A 13,045-nucleotide genomic window follows, 5' to 3' on the forward strand; every position below is an offset into this window, starting at 1 on the left:
TGTTTTTTTTTTTTTTTTTTGCTACTCTGGGATGAACTCATTAACGTAACAAAAGAAAATCCCTATTTCTAAACCTGGTCATATTTACAGGTAGGAGTTTGGACTTCAACGGAACTTTTCTGGGGACACAGTTCAATCCACAACAGGAGTATATGACAGACCACGCTATTGTCTTCCATCCCCAAACATTGCATAGTCCTCTCACAGTTCTGGGTAAGGACAATGCCATAAAAAGTTCTAGTCCTGGCCTTTATCACTTCTTGGGACCAGGGTGGATGGTGTCTTGACACAACACTACCATCTTGGCAAGCAAATGTTACATCATGATTCTACATAAACTCTTCATGATATGAAGCTTGACATAATTAAATACCATTTGTGGCGAGGAAAGATTTTTAGTTATTTCAAAGAGTGATATTCCAAATATATTACAACTGCTATGACATGATGAGATCGAACTGATATCCTCTATATGTGCCTGTACTGACTTGATATCAGCCCTGCCTGTTGCATTTAGTCTTACCTCATTGCTTGGTGAAGCCTGAATGTCATAGGGGGGTGGCGCAAGTGTAGACCATGTTCTTCAGCTCATTGGCATCTGAGTAAAAGGCATAAGGTTCTACATAGTAAGATGGAACCTTTTTAACCATATATAAGAAAAAAAAAAGTAAATTCGGAAACTCTATAGGCTAAGTGCTGATGAAGAGAATTACTCTCTGCTGTGAATTAAAGACATTGGGAATCTTTGAAGGAGGTTGACATTTAAGAATTTTATGTAAGGATTATTACGTTAGAAAAAGAAAGGTTGTTGGGTATGAGATAAATATAGAATTTGTAGGCCTCATGCAGTGACCTTAGTTAATGTTTGATCGCCTGTGTGTGTTTGCAGTTCTTATTAAACACTGCATAACGCATCGTTTCTTTTCCATATCTCGATTTACATTTTGACTTCTGGTTTTAAGTCTATGGACAAATAGACTATTTTGCATTATTAAATATGATGACGACTTTCAACCTATTCATAATAAAATACCCATTAAAATGTTTGCCTTAGAAATACTTCTGGTTATACTAATTTGACAAAAATCAAATGTTATAATAAGGTAATTTATGAAGCAGGAAACATGTTCTTAAATTGTTATGAAGACTAAAATAATAAACAACCTTTTTTTTTTTTTGAGTACATAACCCTGGAATCTAGCAATGTCTAGGTTATTGTAAGGAATTAAACATGTAGAGGGAGGATGAGTTATTATGTTAACATTTAGAAACTTTAATATCACTTTTCTCGGTATAAACCGTCAAGTTTTTATTCATTTTGTGACTTGTGGCTCATACTTTTTAACCAATCTCTTGATAAGAATATTATAGAAAACATTATTTCTAGATAATAATTAAAATATGTTGAATAGTAGTCTTAATATATGTTATCTTTTCATGTTCAAATCGTTAATTATTGTTCTCTCTCATTGATTGATTCAAATTCCTTAATATCTCCCATCTGCTCTATAATCTGTATCTCACAAGTCATTTACTTGGGCTTTCCAGTACTAGTCAATCCCAAATCTTATATTTCATGTGAGTAAGATTTGTTTGAAGGATTATTAATCATATTTTCTATTTCAGAATTTCCTTGATCTATTGACTTAGAATATTGTTTGATGGTTTGTAAATCTAATTTGATCTAGAAATTCACTCACAAAGCTATGACTAGAGAAGACTCTACACTGAATGCACTGATTTAACCACGGTTAGTTGTTTCTAAAGTGTAGTGTCTGTGCCAGCAGCATCAACAAATGCAAATTATTAGACCCCACAAAAGGTTTCCTGAGTTAGAAACTCTAGGGGTGTGGCCTAGCAGTCAAGCCCAGATGATTCTGATGAGAGTGAATGTTTGAGAGCCACTAAACTAGAGAACTTTCAACATCTAATCTGTGACTAATAACTAAAAAAACAAAACAAAAAACAAACCCACTGCTTTTGAGTCCATTCTGACTCATACCAACCCTACAGGACAGAGTAGAACTGCCCTATAGGGTTTCCAAGTCTGTAAATCTTTACAGAAGCAGACTGCCACATCTTTCTCCCACAGAGCAGCTGGTGAGTTCAAAATCACTGTGCAACCAGGGCTCCTTCTGTGCCTGATAGAGAAGCAAATAATTGTCAGATTTAGTGACAGAATATGTTTAGTCCTACCCTTGAGGCCTACTTGGGAATACAAACCATTTGCATTAACTACTTAATTAAAATATATTTAGATCATGTCCAAGAGTGCTCAGGGATAAGTCATATAGGATGAAAGTGAAAAAGTTTGAATAATCTAGTTCTGAAAATATCCTCTTTAGTATATACTCTGACGTGCCTTAGGACCATTGATGATAATGGTGATAATGATTGCTACTACTACTTTATTTGCTATTATAAAATCATATGATCTACCTCACATGACATAAATTTCCCTAAAATGTGTCTTTCAATTTTTATTGGTGATAAAACAAAACTCTTGAAGATGATAGGGAAAAATACACATTTTCACAAGGTAGAATTATAGATAATCACCATGTGCTTAAGGTGTTTTAGATCATTAAGACATTATAAAAGAAAAATGTGATACAGTAAAAGTATTTTTCTTTAATTTCCCCCCATATTACTACTTTACTTGCCTAGGTAGATTTTAAAACTCAAATTAAGCATCTACAAACTAAAGAAAAGGCTCAGCTGATATTCAAAAATGGATATTCAGAAACACATTTATTTTCACATTGCTGGAAACAACAAATCTGCATATATAATTTTCCCATATAACTGAAGTTTAGCTTTCAAAATAACAGTGTTAATTATATCAGAATATTGTTGTACTGCCTTGTACACTTTGCGATTCATTTTAATGTACTAATTACTCAATTTTACCTTTTCTCCCTGTCATTTTCAACACTAATTTCAAATGTGGCATTGAGCAGGGCCCATATTAGATACCCAGTACATATTTAATGAATGAATGAATGAACTAATGAACCGTACCCGTTATTTTCAAACCTAACTAACCAGGAAAAGATCTGCTGCTTGTCATTCATATTTCTTAATTGTCTTAACTGATTAGCTTAGAAAGAAATTTAGTACGTGTATGAAGTATTACGGTACCCAAACATTCATATATTTCAAGCTTTTTTGTTTTGTTTTTCCCCTCTATGGATTAAATTCTGCTTTGATAAAGTAATATCACATGCATATACAGACATACCTTGTTTTATTATGCTTTTGCTTTATCGCGCTTCACAGATTCTACATTTTTTACAAATTGAAGGTTTGGGCAACCCTGCGTCAAGCAAGTCTATTGGTGCCATTTTTCCAACAGCATATGCTCACTTTGTATCTTTGCATTGCATTTTGGTAGTTATCACAATATTTCAAACATTTTCATTACTATTATATCTGTTATGTTTATCTATGATCAGTAATCTTTGATGTTACTATTATTATTGTTTAGGGGCATCACGAACCACACCCATATAAGACGGCTAACTTAATAAACGTTTTGTGTGTTCTGACTGCTCCACCAACTGGCTGCTGCCCTGTCTGTCACTCTCCTTGGGCCTCCCTATTCCCTGAGACACGATAATTTTGAAATTAGACCAATTAATAACCCTACAATGGCCTCTGCGTGTTCAAGGGAAAGAAAGAGTCCTACGAGATAGGCCGAAAGCTAAGCCTCTTATATACATTGATTAAAAAACAAAAGCCATTGCCATTGAGTCGATTCTAACTCATAGCATTCCTATAGGACAGAGTAGAACTGCCTCATAGGGTTTCCAAGAAAGGGCTGGTGAATTCGAACTGCTGACCTTTCGGTTAGCAGCTGAGCTCTTAACCACTGAACCACAAGGGCTCTGTATATTGATATAGTCACTCTAATTCATTCATACAATACTACTGTATGTTATTGTTGTTGTTAGGTGCCGTTGAGTCTGTTCTGACTCACAGTGACTCATACCGACCCTGTGTACAACGAAACACTGCCCGGTCTTGCCCCATCCTCACAATCATTGTTATGCTTGAGCCCATTGTTACAGCCACTGTGTCAGTCCATCTCGTTGAGAGTCTTCCTGCTGTACAACTGTATAGCATTTTATTTTTAATTATACCGTAATATATTAACCCATTTTATTTATGCTAATTTAAATTTTGATAATTTGCAGTTTTTTGCTATTGCAAACAATTCTTCAACAAGTATTTTTTTTTAATTGTACTTTAGACGAAGGTTTACAGAACAAATAGTTTCTCGTTAAACAGTCAGTACACATATTGTTTTATGTCATTGGTTAACAACCCCATAACATGTCAACATTCTCCCTTCAGCGAGTATTTTTGAATGCTTTCTTTTGCACCTTTGTGAGAATTTCTCTAGGCTATTACCTAGAATTGCAAGGTCATAGCATAAACATATTTTTAACTTTTGCTGTGTAATGCCAGGAGTCCCTGGGTGGTGCAAACGGTTAAGCATTGGCCTGGTAACCCAGAGGCTGGAGGTTTGAATCCGCCCAAAGGCACCTCGGATTAAAGGCCTACATATCTACTTTCAAAAGATCACAGTTACTGATACCCCTATGGAGCACAGTTCTACTCTGAAAGAAGTGGGGTTGCCATGAGTTGGAATCTACTCTATGGAAACTGTTTTTTTTAATTTTATTTTTTGTAATGACAAGTTGTATTACCAGTTTGTGCCCTCAGCAGCACTATTGTTTTATGTCTTTGCTGACTACTTGATATTTTCAAAGTTGAAAATTTTGCTAATCCAGTGAATATGAAATGGCATCTCAGTGTTTTACTTTGTGCTTCGCTGGTGTGAGTGAACTTGAACATCATTACATGTGTTTATTGACCATGCAAGTGTCCTTTGCCTGTTTTTCTACTGTTTTATTTTCTTTTTCTCATTCACTTATATATGTTCTTCATATATTCTGGATACTCTCTCTTTTTTGGTATGTTGTTATTTTTAGGTGCCATCAAGTTGGTTCTGACTCATAGTGACCCTATGTTCAACAGAACGAAACACTGCCCGGTCTTGCCCCATCCTCACAATCGTTGCTATGTTTGAGCCCATTGTTGCAGCCACTGTGTCAGTCCATCTCGTTGAGGGTCTTCTTCTTTTTCACCAACCCTCACTTTACCAAGTGTGATGTCTTTCTCCTGGAACTGGTCCCTGTTGATTTCTTGATATATTGATTACAAATATATTCTCCCTGTTGGTAGCCGGTCTTCATGTTATCTTTTCTGTCTGCCTGTCTATCTTTCTATCCATTCATCCAAGCATCCATGCATGCATGCATGCATCTATCCAATCCATCCATCCATCAAGATAAGTTTATAATTTCAGTGTGGTCATATTTAGCAGCCTTTTTCTTAAAGTTTGTGGGTTTTTTCATCTTGTTTAAAACCCGTTTAAACCTCAAGATCATAAATATATCCCTCTGTATTTTTTTCTAAGCATTTTAAAATTTTGCCTGTCATGTTTAAATGTTAATCCGTGTTCCTTTGATTTTGGGGCATGTTATTAAGTAGGGATTAATTTAAATTTTTTTTTCCATAAGGATAACCAATTGCGCGAGCTGCACTTATTAAATAGTGTATTATTTACTCACTGATTTTTAATGCTGTCTCTAGTATACAGTGGGTCTCCATGGTACATGGGTCACTGTTGTTCATTGTGGCTTTCTACCAGAATCTGCAATCCACCTGTGCTTAGCCCCTATAATTTGTAAACTTCTACCTCTCCTTGACATATACTTGAGGTATTATCTCTAGATTTTAATTCAGTTTCTTTCACACTCTTGGTGAATTTCGACATATTTAATATGATTTTAATTACTTTTAATATTTTTTCTACCATGACATTGGTTCCTTAAAAAGGACCCATCATTTTCTTTTACATTATCTTTATTGATAAAAGTGAGAGATGAAAGTGAAATTGAAAATGTAAAATTTGTTTAATTTTAGGTTGCAAAAAAATATAAAACTTTGAAATACATCTTTTCTAAAATAAGAATCACCTGTGTTTTCTAAATGGCTACTATAGTATTTTGATTAGCAAGTTTGAAAACTTAATATTTTTTAGGCAATTTGATTTTGTAAAAGTGGGTAACGTATTATACTTTGCTTGAAATTCATTAGATTTTAGTCCTATCATGCTATTGTTGACTAATCTTTATTTTTTAGATGGTTGGAATCCATTTTCATACCCATATAAAAAACGGGATTTTGGAAAATGGGAGCTGTACATCCCACCAAAGCAGAATAAATCTACAGTGGTGCCTCATGGATCCAAATTAAAGGTACTTTCCTCCAATCTGTTTTTATTTGAACTTATTTTATTTTTATCCTGTTTGCAAAGTTAGTTTAAAATATTGGAATGTACAATCAGTGCATGACAATTGTGGGAGAAAGAGTCTAAATGTCCCCATAGAGGAAAATTTAAAGGTGGGAGGGATAAATTGGAATGTGTTAGATTAGAACAGTTCGGCTGACGAGATATTATTATCATGAGTTTGGAAACTTTATATAAAGAGTGATTGAGTAATTGTAAAAGTTTAGCTTAGAAAATAGAAAGTTTAGTGTAATAAAAAAAAAGGAAACCTGTCTTCAAATCAGCAAATATAGAGAGAATTTTTACCTGTAAAGAGTCTTGATAAAATTCATGTTGCCATGAGCCACTTAAATGTGTGTGTGGGGATATTGTGTTGGAGACATGCTTTTCCAGGTTCTTCTCCTTTTTGGCCTCTTGTTCTCCTGTGGTAAAGCCACCTGTGTTAGCCTGGGGGCTTGCCTGTTAGAGGCAGGCTGAACATCCTCCACACTTTCTCTGCTTGTCTGTGGTTCTGCACTCAGAGCAGACACGGCTGGCATCTCCTGTGTCCTGAAAGGATGATTGAGAGATGAGCCCCAAAGTCTGGACTATAAATTTAAGACCTTTAGTTGTACAGGAGACCATCTCAATGCTTTAATATTTACTTGACTTTTAGCTCATATAATTATATAATATTTCCACGTCCCTTTGTGGTTCTTTCCCTTTCTTAGACATGTGATAGCATTCATTGCCTTTATCACGATAAATCCTGTGACTGAAGTAATATTTTTGGGGCATTTGCTATTTAACAATATTAACTCAGAGTTGCTTAAATTATGTTTAAAACCAAAAGGCATAGTTTTTTTTTAAAACAAATAACAAAATTAAAATTGTGTATGAAAATTACTGAAATGTTGCCACACATAGAGCATATTGTCTGAAATAAATAGACACCTAATATAGAGCATATCATCTAAAATAAATAGACATTTTAACTTGGGATGGCAACCGAGGTCTTTTTAATCTGTAGCGAATAAAAGAAAAAGTAGCTATAGTGTACAATAAGAGGGATTTAAAATTAATATAAATAATCTCTTTTCCATGTACTTTGTAAGCTCCATGAAAGTATGGACCTTTGCTGTTTTGTTTGCTGCTACTGTGTATTCCTCATTCTTAGAGCAGTACCTGGCACAGAGTAGCCAATTAAGAATTATTTATTGAATATTAAAGCTATTTTGAGGCCCAGTCTTTGAAGGAACAAACCAAATTGCTTGATTCTTTCATGGTTTATAAGGTCTGATTTTATGGGAACTGTGAGGCAAGGCAATTGTTATAAAATAGTACTTGTTTCTTTCTTTCTGTTTTAGGCTTTCTGTTTTTAGGCTTTGTGGCTGTTTTTTTAAGAACTAAACATACTAATTTTTTAAGGTATTGGAGAATTGCGTTCTGCCTTTCTTCAATTAGAAAATTTTATGAACTCTGACACCTTACCTACTTTATCAATCTAATGGTGAACAAATTTATTTTGTTACATGAGGAAAAATGATTGAATACTAGGAATGAGTGATTGTTGAGGGTGTGATATATACTAAGAATTATGATAGACATTTGCTTTGTTAGTCTGACACCAAATCTCATATACTTTCTATGCTATGCTTTATACTATACTACGATCTCTTTTACTAACTTTATTTTACCTTGATGAAATGAAATAATCTGATTAAAAAAAGTTGCTTTTATATTTCTACCTGGCTTTCAAAATCCCATGTTTAATAGTAAAGAAACATTCATCAAGTATTAGGTAAACTGTTGTATAATCTTTTTTTATTATTATTCTCTACAAATTTCAGTGAGAATAATTAACTAGAAATTAGTTCCCAAGTATTATTTGTCGTCTTTAGATGTTTCAAATGTAAAACATTTAGATGTTTAATATGATTAGATAACTGGTTTTCTATTTATGGGAAATGATGCATCAGATTTTCTTTGGGGGAAAGGTTAAATTCTCTATAAAAAATCAACTAACTTGAGGTTTTTGGCCTTTCAATCTAAAGTTGTCCCTAGGTAGTCTATCTTGGTAATTAAAAATCTTGTTTTAAATTGAACTTGAAAATTTATTTCAGTTCACAAAGGATTGACCTTTATAACTCACTTGAGGCTGTCTCTCTTATGAATTATCTGGTAACCATTAACAAAAAAAGCTGTTACCTACCACTGAAATAATAACATTGTTTTCTCTGCAAAACACCTGGTCTTTTCAATTGAACACTTTGAAAAAAGTATAGCATATCATAGCTGCTTATTTGGCCATGTAAATGTCGTCTGTTCACATTTTAATACATTTATAAAACAAAATATTTTTACTATATTATAATATAATAAGATGAATTAAACAGTAAAGGCTATAAATAAAGATCTAAGGAAAAGATAGAAGTCTACTTTCCTGAAGGATAATGAGACCTATATTATTTATGCCTTCAGCACTCTTTTGGATACAAAACTAGACTTATTTTTAAAAGGTATTTTTTGTCAATTATTATAAAATATACACCTTTAATAACATTACTATACTTATATATATATTTTTTAAACAAAGCAAAACAAAACAAAAACCCTTTTTCCAAGTTCTTTCATACTGAGTTTACATAATTTTTGACTGTCTGCTCTGTGTCAGGTGCTGTCCCTGATCTGTGGTACTGTAGGTAAAACATGAGTCCTACCCGGGAAAAACCTATAAACTAGGGTCTAATGTATATTATTGTCCTGCATTGTGATATATAGTGATACAGAAGTGGCATGTGTGTGTATGTGTGTTTGTGTTTTGAAAGTAAAGTGCTATTGGAGCAAAAAATAAATAAATAAAAAGAACGGACAGTTTATTCATTCCATGATGGTAACAGGGAAAGTCCCAGAGGCACAGTAATATTCATATGGGCTTGGGAACTTGTTCGGAAGTTGACCAAGGAGACAGAGGTAAGAAGCGCATTCTAATCTGAGAGTATGCCTGAGCAGAAGTGTGTGTATTGATCAAAGTTCCAACAGGAAGCAACGACACACTCAAAATAGGATTGTTTGAAAATTTTTTATTTACAAAAAGACTGCTTTCAAACTTGAGCATAGAGGCGAACAGCATGTGAGGTCAAAGACTTGGGGGAATGACGCTCAGTAGCAATTGTTTAAGCCATAATGAATGAAAGATCGATTACTAGAACCCAGAGGGAAACAACTGTGAAGAGTTGGCCATCTTGAGAGGAACAGTGAGCTTTGAGGATAAATTTAATACATGGCAACCTGCAGGGAAGGAGCCTGAAGAATAAAGGAAACAAATACCCTGATCAGACTTTCTTCCCTCCCTCTGGTATCTTGCTGGGCTTCACATTGGCCAAACCTAATGAGAAGCCAGCATTCTGGGGAATATGGTGCATATATGTCAGCCTCTTAGGGCAGAAGGCCGGGTGAGAAGTGGATCTGTCACAACTAGCCAAATGTAGCTAGTTTTTAAGAAGTCAGGGAAGATCTAACCAGAAGGGTTGGTTAGAGACAACTGTGAAGAATTCCTTTTCTTCTTTTTCAGTTCTCAATTTCTCTTCTCTTACTTTTCTAATCAATACCTAAATGACTAGCAGTGGCAATTAGAATTATCTTCTTTTTAGTGTTTAGGATATTTGTGTATTGTAACTTTTCTTCGTCATGTAGCTAATCAGTGGCAAACTTGGATTAGAACAGCGGTTTCTTGATACCAGAACTTTAACATTGCCAAAGACTCATCTTACTTACCTCATCATATTCAAACGTTACACACTTGAGTGGTGGAAAATGGGCAGGAAATCTAATTTCTGCATTTTCGATTTGTCAGATAAGACACATGAAAAAATTAGAGATTATTTTCATAACTAATTTAATCCTAATAATAACACTGTGAGAACAGGTATTGTTAATATATCTTCATTTTATAGATGAATACACTGAGATTTAGAAACATTAAGTACATGATCGAACCAGGGCCTGTCTGACAGCAAAATCCATGTTCTTAACCATTATGGTACATTGCCAGTCCAGCTGAGGGTTTACAGAGAAAGGAAGAAAAATGTGGAAAAAAAAAAAAAAAAAAAGCCAAACAAACAGAAGAAGTAGAACTTGAACTATGTCCCAAATTTAACCTATCACCTCACCATGTTTACTTTTTTTTTTTTGTGTAGGGACTATTATCATCCCTATTTTTGAGGATGCTGAGTAACAGAGTGTTATTAAAGTGACCTTACCTGAGAGTAAAAAGGAGATAGCTAATTTGAGGAGAGAGTTTGCATTATATGTGGTATTAGATGAGGTTGGTTAGCTAAAGTGAAACCAATTATTAATTATTATCTGGACTGAGATTGCTAGGCAGAAGGATACCGTTCAGGGGTTTTGAGCAGGGCTGTGGCATGTTAAAAAATTAGCATCTAAATATTTATTTTAAAAAGTAATCTTATGCTACCACCACTGACTGCTCTGACCGGGATCACAATAGAGGGTTCTGGACAGAGCTGGAGAAGGATGTAGAACAAAATTCTAACACACACAAAAAAGACAAGATTTACTGGCTTGAAAGAGACTAGAGAAACCGTGAGAGTATGGCCCCCAGATACCCTTTTAGCCCAGTCGTGAAGTCACTTCCGAGGTTCATCGTTCAGCCGGGGGATTGGACAGCCCCATAAAACAAAACAGGACTAATGAGGCACAGCAGTCCAGGGACAAGGACTGGAAAGCAGAAGGGGACAGGAAAGCTGGTGATAGGGAACCCAAGGTTGAGCAAGGACAGTGTTGACATGTAGTGGGGTTGTTAACCATTGTCATAGGGCAACATGTGTACTAACTGTTTAATGAGAAACTATTTTGTTCTGTAAACCTTCATCTAAAGTGAGAATAGCAGCACAACTGGAAGAACATAATCAATGTCACTGAACTGTGCATGTAGAAATTTTTGAAATGGTGTATCTTTGGCTATGTATATTTTCACTCAAAAAAAAAAAAAGGTTGAGAAGGGAGAGGATTGACATGTTGTGGGGTTGTTAACCAATGTCATAAAACAATATGTGTACTGACTGTTTAATGAGAAACTATTTGTTCTGTAAACCTTCACCTAAAGTATAATAATAAAAAAAAAGTAATCTTATAAGCACTTTATCGTTCATTTCTTGGATATTTTCTTGTATTGTTTCTTTGTCAATTTCCTTCTCTCTTCATTCTCTGTTCACTGTTACAGAAATTTCTAAAATTTATATATTGATTCTCATAAATTTTCTTATCTTTTTCTTTCTAGCTATTCATCATTTTTACTTCTTGTTCCACATTGACAAATTATCTTCCAACTGATTTTAGTAATTATGTTTCTAAAATTTCTAGTGGTGTGTTTTCTTTTTTCATAGACTGTTTTTATTAAATGAACTAAGATACTTTTATCTTTTTTGAGCATATTAATTATAGATGTTTTCTTTTATTTTTATTTTTCTCCCCCCAATTTTCTTCTTAGTCATCCCTCCTACCCCACCTTCTGTTTCTTTCAGGTTTTCTTATCTGTGTTTGTTTTAGTCTCTACCTTTTGTGTTACAGGCTTTCCTTGAATGCCTAGTGATCCATGGCATATAGTCATATTGTAGAACAGTGTCGGAAACAGCAATTGAAAACTCTGTGCACATGAATAGGACTCCTTCCTGGTGAGCTTCACTGTTGGGTGGCCAGAAAGTAAGCCAACGTTTCCATTGTTGGCAATGAGTGAAGGGTTTTTTTTTTTTTTTTTTTTTTTTTTTCAATTATTTACTTTTTCCAGAGATAAATCTTCTAGTCTCCTACAAGGGAGTGGGTTGGGAGGAGTGTGGGCAGTTAGAAGGCAGTGGATTTGGGGGCTGTATACTTGGCCAGTGACGTATTTGAAGAAGAATAAGAAAAATGGGTTAGGGTCAGTAAGACATTTAATCCTCCTGTTTTCAACTGTGTGATTCTCCTCTGCCATCTGCTGTGCTCTTTAGTCCTCTGCCTGGATAATGGTTCAATTTTTTTTTTCCTCCAGAGAATGAACCTCTGATCTCCTGTTTGGAGGGTGAGAGGTAGTGTTTTGGATAAATACTTACATATCTGTATGGGTTAGGGGAAAAGCACTGGGGATTTAGCATCCCAGAGTCTTTTTATTAATCCTCTTGTTTTTAACAGAGTCACTGGGTGGGTAGTACAAATAGTTAATGTGCTTGGCTGCTAACAGGAAGTTTGGAGGTTTGAGTTTACCCAGAGGTGCCTCAGAAGAAAGGCCTGGTGATCTACTTGTGAACAATCAGCAATTGAAAACTCTATGGATTACAGTTCTACTCTGACACACATGGGGCTGCCATGAGTCAGAATTGACTTGATGGCAACCAGTTTACTGGTTTTTAACACTGAACCTTACCTTCTTCTGTGGTACTAGGAGCCCCCAGATGCTGAGTCTTTTAGGGATAATATGAGGCAACTTGGCTAACTGCTCTGCAGAATCTTCCTTTGCAATACCAGATTGTAATTTTTGCCTTTCTTACTCTTCTGACTGCTTTTTTTTTAATTTTTTTTATTGTATTTCAGGTGAAGGCTTACAGAACAAATAGTTTCTCATGAAACAGAAGTACACATATTGTTTTATGACATTGGTTAACAACCCCACAACATATCAACCCTCTAACTTCTCAACCTTTTTTTTTT

The 13,045-nt window shown here is 34.8% G+C and overlaps 1 protein-coding gene across 1 annotated transcript in view; it reads left to right on the plus strand.

Annotated features, from left to right (window-relative positions):
- The window catches only part of GBE1 (1,4-alpha-glucan branching enzyme 1), a 311,336-nt gene that overhangs the window by 95,454 nt on the left and 202,837 nt on the right, over positions 1-13,045 (plus strand). Inside the window, exon 3 of the mRNA XM_023726637.1 lies at positions 6,214-6,329. Coding sequence (XP_023582405.1) covers positions 6,214-6,329 — 116 coding nt within the window. The remainder of the gene's footprint in view (positions 1-6,213; positions 6,330-13,045) is intronic.

This window comes from Trichechus manatus, unplaced genomic scaffold (assembly GCF_000243295.1).
Source record: "Trichechus manatus latirostris isolate Lorelei unplaced genomic scaffold, TriManLat1.0 scaffold00012, whole genome shotgun sequence".
Lineage (NCBI taxonomy): Eukaryota > Metazoa > Chordata > Mammalia > Sirenia > Trichechidae > Trichechus > Trichechus manatus.